Source organism: Chrysochloris asiatica, unplaced genomic scaffold (genome assembly GCF_000296735.1).
Source record: "Chrysochloris asiatica unplaced genomic scaffold, ChrAsi1.0 scaffold00129, whole genome shotgun sequence".
In the NCBI taxonomy this organism is placed as follows: Eukaryota; Metazoa; Chordata; class Mammalia; order Afrosoricida; family Chrysochloridae; genus Chrysochloris; species Chrysochloris asiatica.
This window is the reverse complement of record NW_006408647.1, coordinates 6,364,187-6,376,791: the sequence shown is the minus strand read 5'-3', so window position 1 is coordinate 6,376,791 and position 12,605 is coordinate 6,364,187. Positions and strand designations below refer to the sequence as shown.

Sequence of the window (12,605 nt, the reverse complement as noted above, 5' to 3'; positions counted from 1 at the left end):
GGTTGATGATGCATGGAGGGGACTGTGACCATGGCAATGAAACGATTTACGATAGGATGAATGTAAAACTAATGTTCTCCCATGTAAACTATCATATAATTCACAATAAAACACTGAAAAAAAAAAGAGAGAGAGAGAAGCACACAAGCAGAATGCGGGGCCTTATCCAGAGAAGCAGTGACCCCAGAGATGGAGGCAGAGATGGGGACATGGAGAGGGGAAGTGGCTGAGGACTCTAGATTCATGGACTAAGAAGAGAGGGACTAAGAGCTGGTGGCCAGGACGCAGACTTGAAGAATGTGCCCGAGTGTTTTTTGTTTTTAAAAAGATAAAGTGGATAAAGAGGAACACTGTTAACTGATGGTACATGGGAGAAGATTATAATCATGTAATGAAACGGGGTGTGTGAATTATTGAATGTAAAACTGATGAAAGGCCCTGTAAACTTTCACTGAATCCACAATAAAAACCTTAAATTAAAACAATAAAAAGATTTTAATCAGGCAAAAAAAAAAGTTAATGGGGAACCTCAGGGAGGAAGTAGGGAGGGGATTGTTGTTAAAAGGAGGGGATTGTAAGCACTGAGAAGAAATAAAGTGTGTAATTTATTGAATGTAAAGCTGGTGATCTTGTCTATAAGCCTTCACTCAATTAACAATAAAAAGTGTTTTTTAACTGGAAAAAAAAAAACTTTAAAAAAAAGTATAGCTAGCATTTGTTTATGGGGCATAACTCAAAATGAAAAAAAAAAAAAAAAAAAAAAAAAAAAACTGTAAAAGTGCAGTGACAGCAAACTGCCAGAGATTGAAGCCAGATTCAGATAAGGACTTGGAATGAGGAAACTCATTGCTGACATCAGATGCATCTTGGCTGAAAGCAGACAATACCAGAAAGATGGGCTGTTTGTGCAATATTGACTATGTAGAGTCTTTTTGACTATGTGGATCATGATTCCAGAACACTTCATTGTGTTCACGAGGAACCGGTACATAGATACAGAGAAAGTGGTTATAATAGAACAAGGGGACACTGAATGGTTTAAAATCAGGAAAGGAGTACACCAGGGTTATATTCTTTCACCACAATTATTCCATCTGTATGCTGAGCAAATCATCTGAGGAGCTGCATTACATGAAGAGGAGCATGGCATTAGAATGGAGGAAGACTCATTAACAACCTGCGATATGCAAATGATAAAACCTTGCTTGCTGAGAGTGAAGAGGACTTAAAATATTTACTGATGAAGATCAAAGCTTTCAGTATGGGTTGCACCTCAATGTAAAAAAAACAAAAATCCTCACCATTAGATCAATAAATAACATCATGATAAACAGAAAAAAGATTGAAGTTGTCAAAGACTTCATTTTGCTTGGAACCACTACTAACACTAATGGAAATACCCAAGAAATCAAACGACATATTGTATTAGGTAAATCTACTGCACGAGACCTCTTTCAAGTGTTTAAGAGCAAAGATGTCAGTTTGAGAACTAATGTGAATCTGACCTTCTTGTTGTTGTATGCCATCGAGCCGGTTCTGACCCACAGCGACCCACAGGGTTTCTGCAGAGCAGCTGATGAACTTGAACCACTAACCTAGCAGTTCAAACTGACTTTGTAGTCCACGCATTAACCCACAGCACCACACCAGGACTCCAATATGAATCTGACCTTAGCCATGGTATTTTCAGTTGCTTCATATGCCTCTGAAAGTTGGACAATGAATAAGAAAAACTGTAGAAAAATTGATGCATTCAAGTTATGGTGTTGGAAGAGAATATTAAAAGCACCATAGATTGCCAGCAGAACAAATAAATCCGTCTTGGAAGAGTACAGCCAGAATACTCCTTAGAAGCTAGGATGGCCTGACTTCGACACTCATACTTCAGACATGTTATCAGGATAGACCAGGCCCTGGAGAAGGACCTCATGCTTCATAACGTGGAAGGTCTACAAAAAATAGGAAGACCCCCTCCCCCAAGGAGATGGATTGGCATAGTGGCAGCAACAAGGGGCTCAAGCATAACAGCAACTGTGAGGATGGGGCAGGACCAGGCAGTGTTTTGTTTTTTTTGTGCACAGTGTTGCTATGAGTTGGAATTGACTAAATGGCACCTAACAAAAACAAGCTAATCTCTCTATGCCTCAATGTCCTCATCTGCAATGTGGGTATAAGAATCCCTAGTGGTACAAGTGGTTAAACCTCTTGGCTACTGAGGTGCCTTGGAAGAATGGCCTGGGAATCTGCTTCTGAAAAATCAATCACTGAAAACCCTATAAGTGCAATTCTACTGTGAAACATAAGGGATCTCCATGAGTTGGAATCAACTGATTGACAAAATGTGGAGCTAAAAGTATGTACCTAATATGGTTATAGGAGTCCTGGTGTGGTGCTGTGGATTAATGCGCTGGACTGCAAAGTTGGTTTGAACCACGAAGTTGGCAGTTCAAGCTCACCAGCTGCTTCTTAGAAACCCTATACAGGGTCGCTATGGGTCAGAACCTACTTGACAGCTCGTAACAACAATATGGTTATATGGAGTCCTGGTGTGGTACTGCAGAATAAGCACTGGACTGCTAACTGCAAGGTCAGCTGTTCAAATCCATCAGTCACTGCTTGGAAACCCTATAGGATAGCTATGAATTGGAATCAACTCATTATCGCTTAACAGCAACAATATGGTTATAGTGAGCTTAAATGATCCAGTGTATTTAAAACCTTTATGGTGTCAAAAGAGGGAACAAATCTTTACAGCGGGGATCATTCCCACCCCTTCCATACACAGAGTAAACAGGGATGGGCAACTTGGACATTGGCTACCCAAAGTGGGGGAGTGGGGGGGAGTCTACAAAAGCAAGAAGTGACTGGCTTACAAGCTTTCAAGAGGGAGCCTAGATCCAGAGGGTGTGGAGGAAGGTAGGATCTCCACTGAGTAGTATCCAATCTGTCTGGGCAGGGCTAATGAAAGGAGATGGGGCTAGGTCCCTTGTGGTACAATGGTGAATAATTGTTATCAGGACTGAATGTGAGGGTTGGGAATGTAAAGGAAGACGTTCTGTAGCAAAAGGAGGGGAGTGATTGACTTTGCAGTTCAGGAGTGGAGGTCCCTGGAACCATCAAGGTAGAAGAGCAGAGTGCAAAACCCTACCCAGAGAAGCAGTGATACCAGAGATGGAGAGAGAGACAACGAGGTGGAAAGATGGAGCAGTTGGGGACTCTAGACCCAGAGAGGAAGAAGGGCTGTGTGGACGACCAGGGAAGGGGGGTGTGGGGGGACAGGCTTGCTGGGTATACCCTTTGGTTGGTTGATGATGCATAGAGGGGGTCTGTAACCATGGTAATGAAACGATATACGATAGGATGAATGTAAAGATACTAATGTAATACTAATGTAAACTATTACCAAAAAAAAAAAACCTTTATGGTGTCTGGCACAGGAGCAGTATTTAAGGTATTCTTATTGTTACTATTATTATTATTTATTAATTCTTCAAATATTAGAACCAATTTTGTGCATGTGTTTGCTTCATATGCTCAGGATGCAAACATGAAAAGGCAGAAAAGTATCCTGCCCTCATAAATAGTACCTTCTACTTAATTAAAAAAGAAACAAACAAATGAAATACTTCTTTTTTTTAATCAATTCTATTCCCATTTATCCCATTATTAGATGACGGTGCCAAGAATGAGAAATGGAAAAGGAACAGAGCAGAATTCATTTTCAAAAAGACCATTTCCAGGTCTACTACCCTGAACTGCAATGCTGCGAGTGATAGGAGAATAGCCATATGTCTACAAAGACCAGTCAGTACTACTATTATTCAAATTCACACACCAACCTTTAATGCCAAAAATAAGGAAATAAGATTTTTACCACCTTCTACAGTCTGAAATTGAGCAAACATACAATCTAGATGCACTGATAATTATTGGTGACTGGAATGCAAAATTTCAAAAAGAAGAAAGATCAGTAGTTGGAAAATATGGCCTTAGCAAGACACAATGCTGGAGATCACAAAATAGACTTTTGAAACATCAATGAATTATTCATCACAAATACCTTTTTTGACAACATAAACAGAGACACATGTGTAACTCACCAAATGGAGTACACAGTAATAAAATCATGTGGAAACAGAAGCTGGAGAAGGTCACTATCATCAGTCAGAACAAGTATAGGGGCTAACTTCAGAACAGACCAGCAATTGCGCATATGTAAGTTCAAGCTGAAGTTGCAGAAAATTAAAACAACTCCAAGAGTCAAAATACGACCTTGAATAGAACCCATCTGAATTTAAACACCATCTCAAAAATGTAGGGGCTGATTGCAGCAATGAACCAAATCCAGATTCAGTCCAATCATAGTTGGGACCACTAGTTTTGGGACAGTACATGAAAAAGAAAAATCATATTGAAACAACAGGAAGCACCCTTGTGACTGATGGTCATCAAGAAGGTAGTCTAGGAGGAATGGGCAAAACCAAAAACTATTGAACCAAGGGGGTATACAGTGTAAAGGAGTTGGGTGAATTTGCAGATTAGCACTGTCAGCTTCCCAAGAAACCATTACTAAAAAGAATTATGAAAGCAAAAAATTTAGGGGAAGTGTTTTTAGTTCTGAATGATACAGAATGAAAGATTATGTTTGAGTTGATGCAAGACTAATGACTCAGTATGAATCCATCACAAATGATGAAAGAAAATCCAGTTATAGAGCAAGCTAACTAACCTAAAGGAGACGGACAGCCTGGTGGATAGAGAAAATTTGCAGTTAGTTCTGTTTACCCTGAGAAGAGAAATTGTCCACCTCCCCTTCTAAATACTCAATGGAATACACCAAACGAAACAAACGGAGTGGGTTCAGGCAGTTATAATGGGTTCTGTTAGCTTGCTCACACCTAAGGGCAGACTTAACATGTTTTCATTTTTACAGTATCAGGTAGGAGTGTTCCCTTATTAGACATAATATCCATACCCATAATGCATTCAAGCATTCATGTGCTGCTTATAGAACCAGTGCTGGAATGGTTTTATGGTGATCAGGATATTCAACCAATTAGTATGCCCCTTATTACATAGGTCATGGCAGATATGGTAATGAAGGGAAGTTCATCTACATGGGCACCCCACATTAAGCTTGCTACTCGGAAACAAAGCTATAATACAAAATCTGTTGGCACAGCTTCCCGCATAGGTTTTACAAATGTAAGAAAAATAAGTATGATTCATAAGCAAATGGGAATGGGCATCTGAGAAAGAACTTACCTCAGCAGGGCAGAGATTGTTAAATGGTTACCAAGAAATGGGATGAATATGGAAGCACTGAAACAAATGTTCTAATGCTGCAATACAAGAGATGGGTAAACCAACTGAAACTTCTGCTGGAACTGAAAGAGGGCTAAGAGGGCTTAGAAGTCCATTCTATGCAACCCAGTCAGGAGGAATTTAATGATGGGAAACAGACCTGGGGCTTCATGAAACAGAGGCTCGAAGGATTGAAGAGGAAGTCAGGGTATGGGGTTCAGCTGCCACCACAGGATCCAAGGCCATATGCAAGAGTAGGTAAAATGATCTGGAGCCCAATGTACTGAACCGCAAAACCTGTCAAAATCTTCAAGAGAGCTACACTTAGGCTGAGGGGATATGGTGAGGCAACACTTGATGAGATTAAGGTAAAAGTTTGGATGAGAACTGGAAGATTTAAATAGATCTTGTAAAACAGTAGTTGCATCTCCCTTACTTGAATGCATTATGGGTATGGATATTATGTCTAATAAAGGAACACTCCTTCTACCTGATACTGTAAAAATGAAAGCATGTAAGTCTGCCCTTAGGTGTGAGCAAGCTAACAGAACCCATTATAACTGCCTGAACCCACTCAGTGTGTTAAATAGTATACCTGATGGACAAAAGGAGATTACTGCTTTGAATTAAAGACTTGTTAAGTGTTGGGAGTGTTGATACCAATCAATTCTTCATATAACAGTCTTACAAGAGTCCTGGTATGGTGCTGGCGACTAATGCACTGGACTGCAAAGTAGTTTTGACATGCAAGGTTGGTGGTTCAGGCTCACCAGCCACGCCTCAGAAACCCTATACAGGGTTGCTATGGTTCAGAACCAACTCATCGGCACTTAACAACAACAATAGTCCTATACGGCCCCAGAGAATAAGTATACCAGAACATTTAACTGTACTCATGAGGAACCTGTACACAGACCAAGAGGTAGTCTTTCAAACAGAACAAGGGAACACTGAATGGTTTAATTCAGGAAAAGTGTACACCAGGGTTGTATTCTTTCACCAAACTTATTCAATCTGTATGCTGAGCAAATAATACGAGGAGCTGTATTACATGAGGAAGAATGTGGCATCAAGATTGGAGGAAAACCCATTAAACCTGCAATACGCAGATGATACAACTTACTTGCTGAAAGCAAAAATGATTTAAAATCCTTACTGACGAAGATCAAAGACCACATCCTTCAACATAGGTTGCACCTTAATGTAAAGAAAACAAAAATCCTGACAACTGGACCAATAAATAACATCATGATAAATGGAGAAAAGACTGAAGTTGTCAAAGACTTCATTTTGCTTGGATCTACCATCAACACCCATGGTGGCAGAAGTCAAGAAATCAAATAATGTACTTACACTAGGCAATCTGCTGCAAAAGACCTCTTTCAAGTGTTCAAGAGTAAAGGCATGAGTTTGAGGAATAAGGTGCACCTGATCAAAGCCATGGTATTTTCAAAAGCTTCATATGCATGTGAAAGTTGGACAATAATTAAGGAAGACCATAGAAGAATTGGTATATTTGAGTTAAACTTTTGGAGAAGAATGTTAAAAGTACCACGGACTTCCAAAAAAACAAACAAATCTGTGTTGAAAGAAGTACACCCAGATGTTCCTTGGAAGCCAGGATGGACATGTTGTTGTTAGGTACCATCGAGCCAGTATAGACTCATAGTGACCCTATGTACAACAGAACGAAAGACTGTCTGGTCCTGGGCCAACCTAACAATTGTTGCCACACTTGAGCCCATTGATGCTGCCACTTTGCCAATCCATCTCGTTGGGGAGCTTCTTCTGTTTATCTGACCCTCCACCGCATCAAACATGATATTCTTCTCAAGCGTCTAGAACTTACTCCCTTACTCGAGCTGTATTAAGTTATTTATATGTTATCCAAAGCTTTTAATGCCAAAAGTGCCCAAGTTACTCTGCACATTACCCTCATCTCTGTCCTATTGTATCAGGAGAAGTTCAGTGTAGACAAAAACAGCTATAAAATATGATTTGGAAACAAAAGCTGAGAAAGTGTGACAAAATACAGAGGTTCACAGCAATTAAACACAGGTGCAAGTGTGCATGTGCTCTGGAGATTTCAGCAAGTGACAGAGCGAAACACATTTCCCTGCAGGCAGAAGGCTATGCCTGAACAAACACAGGATATGAGGTGTGGAAAGTAACTTGGGATAGGAGCTCTATAAATTTGGAGTGATGGGAGAGGGGAATTGAAAGGCAAACAAAAATGAGTCTTATATGCTCTGAATAGAAGTGCTTGCATTGAAACAACAGGCAGTTCCAAGTTATGCATAAATAACTGACATACAACTTCCTACTTGCCCTTTAATGTCATGTAAATTTGCCCTCACTTTGAAAGGACTGAACAGTGATCCAAACACTACTTGTATCAAATCTACTTGAGTTTCATCACAACCACCTTCTCACCTGCTGCATGTGCACCTATCCCAAATTAAGGACTCCTGGTGTGGCGATGTGAGTTAATGCAGTGGACTACATAGTGGGTTTGAATCACAAAGTCGGTGGATCAAGCTCACCAGCCACTCCTTGGAAACCCTATACAGGGTTGATATGGGTCAGAACCGACTAGACGGAACTTAACAACAATGACAACATCCCAAATTACCTACAAATTAAACTTAAAGACACAGCCAAGAACAGAATTCATTTGTAATCCAGGAACTGCCTGTATTCTGAAGCACCCAACCCAATGCCACTCTAAGACAGGTGCAGGCACCTGATTCAGCCTAATATGATTCTACAAGATGAGTGAAGATATCTCAAATTCTGATTGGTCCCCCTGACTCTGAGTTGTGCACTTCAAACTCCCTTCAGTCAAACGCACACACCCCCAAAGGCAGATGAAAACTAGTCCCATTGGAGAAAGGTTCAGGTAGTTACGGGATGGTATTCATTACAACTGATGTCTTATCAGACAGAGGTAAGAGGAGACTGAAGGAGTAAGCTGAGTCTTGATTTTCTTTACTATTTTTGTTGTTGTTGTTAAGTACCATGGAGTCGATTCCAACTCATAGTGACCCTGCACAGGGTTTCAGAGGCTGTAAATCTTTACAGAAGCAGAAAGCCTCATCTTTCTCCTGCAGAATGGCTGGTAGTTTCGAACTGCCAACCTTGAGGTTAGCAGCCTGTTTCGTACTATTCTTGTAAGCAGGTATTTAGTGACTTCTCCTGAAACACTGAAAAACCATAAAAAAGTAGCCCCATATCATAACACTATACTTTGCCCTGCTTCTGTCACCCAGGAATCCACTTTTTGTTACCTGCCCCTTAACGAAAATATTATCCAAGGACTCCCATTTGTCTCTCTTTATATTCTTTCATTCAAAAATAACCATCAAATTTTAATTTCCAATCTCAACCTAGCCAGGGATTTGAACTGGTTCATTCCAATTGGACTCCTTGCTGAGAAACCCCTTTATCACCCCAGACACACTGAATCGCCAGAGGCCAAATTTCTCCTATAACTTGCAATAGTATGTATTCATCCTCTAACAAATGCCACCTAGAGCCCCAACCATGCCATAAGCAACTTGAAGGCAAGCTCTAACTCTTACATTTATGTCTAGTACAGGTCTCTATGCGTAGTGGTTATGAATCGGGCTGCAAACCACAAGGTCGGCAGTTTGAAACTACCAGCGGTTCCATGGGAGAAAGATGAGGCTTTCTGCTCCCGTAAAGATTTACAGCCTCGGAAACCCTGTACAGGGTCGCTATGAGTCGGAACCGACTCCACGGCACAAAACAACAACAGGTCTCTATAACAGGCATTTGTTTTGAGAAATAAGTAGATGAATAAAAAAAAAAAAAAAAAGGCAGTTGCCACAGGCTGACTGTGACTCATACATAGTGACCATGTGACACAGTAAAACTCCCCAGAAGGTTTTCAAGACTGTGGTCTTTTGGAAGCAGACTGCCAGGTCTTTCAATGTGGCTCTGGGAGGTTTTGAACTACCAACCTCTCAGTTAGCCAAGTACACTTGCACCACTCAGAGGCTAGCTCTGAATTATGAATGGTGTTAATAAAATTATCTGTAAACATCCAGTTTTAGTTAACGTTATTATTCCCCTAAAATAGTGGTTACGAGTCAGGCTGCCAACCTCAAGGTCAGCAGTTGGAAACTACCAGCTGTTCCCAGGGAGAAAGATGAGGCTTTCTGCTCCCGTAAAGATTTACAGCCTCGGAAACCTTGTTCAGGGTCGCTATGAGTCGGAACCGACTTCACAGTACTTAACATAAAACAACAACAACCGTGAACTACCTCAAGGTTATATGTGCAATACCAACACAGTTTAGTGTCAGGTAGTTGTTCCACTGTAGTGGTTCACAGTATTTTCAAATTATCACCTTTGCTCCTTAAAACAACCCTGTGGAGTATGCACCGTTACACCCTTAAACTGGCTGAGGTTCAGAAAAGTAGGTAACTTTCCTTAAGATCAAACAGCTACTAGATGGCAAAGTTGGGTCTGAGGAATTGGCCAGTGTCCTGGGCTCTTTCCACTGCTGTAATTCACCTTTTATCTTCTTTCCTTCCTTATTGTCTATGGAAGACTTACCCAAAAGGAGAAAGTGGGCAAGAATCTTTGAAAACAACAACAGATGAGGTAAATTAGTAGTGTTTAATGAACATTTGCCTGAAATAGTTGGTTGTTTGTTTGTTTTTTAATTTACCAAGGGCAAGTCGCTATGAGCCGGAACCGACTCGAGGGCACTTACCCACAAGGGCAAGTGATGATTTGCAAGGCTGCATTTAAACCTCATGGTTTTGATGTACTGTGAAATAAAAATTTCCACTGAAGCCTAAGCCAGTGCCTTTCCAAAAGTTGGACCCCATTCTGCACTTATATAAAGCTGCTTTTTTATCAAGAATAATCAAGGAAGTAAGTAGCCTTGTGAGGACACAGCATTTTGACCATCAAAGTCAACTGACGGTCATTGCTAAACGTTACAAACCATTAGTCTACCTACACCTAACTGTCACCAGGAATCGAGTCTTTAAAACTCCATGTTATTTATTAGACATTCCAATTTAACACCAAGCCACAAAGAACTTCAGTTCAGGGCAACCTCAACTCATGAATGGCCACATTGTTGAGTTCTCTCCTTTCACACTGAAACTCAGAAATGGAATGACATGGAGATGGACCCAAACCTGGGCCAATGCACTGACAGAGCCAAGAAAAAGCCCGAATGCGTCCAAGGTGCCCGCCTGGCGCACACCTCCGTCTCCTCTGCAGACTTGAGGCCACTCCTGAGGATGCGGGCAAATCCCCTTCGGGGCGCAGGTTTCAGCAGACACTAGCTGCTCACTTGGGAAGGATTTGCCTCCAAGTCTGATCTGAGCCGAGGAGCTGGAGAAGAGAGAATTCTTCCCACCGACCGTGGGTCAGAGCGCACGCAGCACCCACTGCCCCAGACTCCAAACCCGCAGTCACCCACCGCCTAACTGGGAGACACCGCGGCCCGGACTGCACACTCTCCGCGCTCCTAGGAGGATGCAGCGACGGCGGGAAGGAGGCAGTACCTCCGGAACCAGCTGCAGCCACAGGATCCTAGATTCTCCTCCGCTCCTCGTTCCCTCCCACTCTCCCTCTGCCCCATCTCACCCAGTTCTGAGAGTTATTGCTCAGTTTGACTTTCTTGCACAGGCTCCCGGGGATCTCCATAACCGCAGAATCCTCAAGGATGCAGAGCTTCTAGGCGTCCGAAGGATAGCTAAAAGAGAGCAGGGAGGCCGACGTGGGCGGAGCAGACAAGTGGGAAAAAGCTCCTCGCCTGGTGCCGATGCGCGCTACAGTGCGCACGCGCCAATGCTCTAGAGCTCTGTCAGTACAGCGCGTTAATCCCGCCTCCAAGGTTCTGGGCTGCGGGCGGGAGGCCTTGGGGCGGGGCGAAGCGGCAGACGAAAGTAAGAACTAAGGGATGGGCTTCAGCGCTCGCCTGGTTACAAGGACGCGCGACGCTCCTCCCTCTATTGGTCGTGAGGAAGGGCAGGGCCTGGGAAGTTAAATGTACAAGAACCCTCCGGCCTATGCCCGCTCGTCCCCTTACGCTGCTCATGCGCAGAACCTGCGCCTTCGTTCCGAGTGCTAGTGGCCGGGTTAGAGGCGAGGAGCATGCGCTGTTCGCCGTTTCGCGCCCGTCTGGCGTTCGGGAGAAGAGGATGACGTGTAATTCGGTACTCTGGCTACAACTTCAAACCCTGCTGTGGTTTACTGTCAACCCAGAACTGCCGATGTCTGCTTGACCACATTTCAAAAACATTCTCCACTCTCGAAAACGGGAAGAATTGATTTACTGGACAAAATTCATTCAACAAGACATTCCGGTTCGCTCTAAAAGAGTATTCAACGCAGAGTGCTTCCTTACGTGCTTAGAGACCTCTCTTCATATGGGGAGATTTCTATCCAGAATTTTTACTGTCTAAGCCACCAGTCTCTCTTAGAAACCCTATTCAGGGTCGCTGTGCTTTAATGGGGCCTTTATATTGTTAGCCTCTCAAAAAAAATGTTAAGAATACTGAAATCCAGGTTTTTAGGAGGGCTGGTTGCCACTGCCTTGACAGCCCATTTGTGGAAGTCGTTTTCAAATTCACCTAATTGTTCCTGGAAGGAGAAAGGTGTTGGAGCTTCCTAGCTCCTCTCCAACCCCATTTCTTTGAGGGCTATTTTCCATAGCTTGCTGCTGGTTCCAAAATAGCTGCTGCAGCTCTGTTTCATACCTGAACCCCTAGCCATTGTGTGTAACATTATCAACACCTCAAACCACATAGCTAACAAACCCATCTATTTACCTGACTGCTACTGTCTGAAATGAGGGCCTGCCAATATCCAACTTTAATTAGCACTAAGCCTCTTAAGTGAACCCTCTCTCCATTGCCTGCCACCCACTCCATTTTTGGCAGAGTGCTATTTCTAAAATAGAAATGCAATCTCCATACTCACTTAAACTGTCCCTATAGCTTTTTCTTGGGAATTCTTAATCTAATGTCCTTTTATAAAACCAAATTTCAGTACAATTCATTTATTTTCCCTTTAAAATATTCTGAAAAGCTGGGAGAGGGTGCAGTTATCCATAGGATTCACCAAGCTATCAAAGCAATCCATGGTACCAATGTATCCTGTCTGTACAAAATTTGTTGTTGTGTTGTTAGGTACCATCGAGTCGGTACCAACTTATAGCGACCCTATGCACAGAAGAACGAAACAGGACCATTAGTACCATGGAGTGTTTTGATAGGTACAAATTTTAGCTCTACTCAAAAGTTTCCTCGTGT

At 42.3% G+C, this 12,605-nt stretch overlaps 1 protein-coding gene across 1 annotated transcript in view; it reads right to left on the bottom strand.

Moving 5' to 3' along the window:
- PAPSS1 (3'-phosphoadenosine 5'-phosphosulfate synthase 1) overlaps positions 1 to 11,079 on the bottom strand; it is a 174,525-nt gene extending 163,446 nt beyond the window's left edge. The window contains exon 1 of the mRNA XM_006869328.1: positions 10,936 to 11,079. Coding sequence (XP_006869390.1) covers positions 10,936 to 10,995 — 60 coding nt within the window. The 5' untranslated portion in view covers positions 10,996 to 11,079. The remainder of the gene's footprint in view (positions 1 to 10,935) is intronic.
- Between the last annotated feature and the right edge of the window lie 1,526 nt (positions 11,080 to 12,605).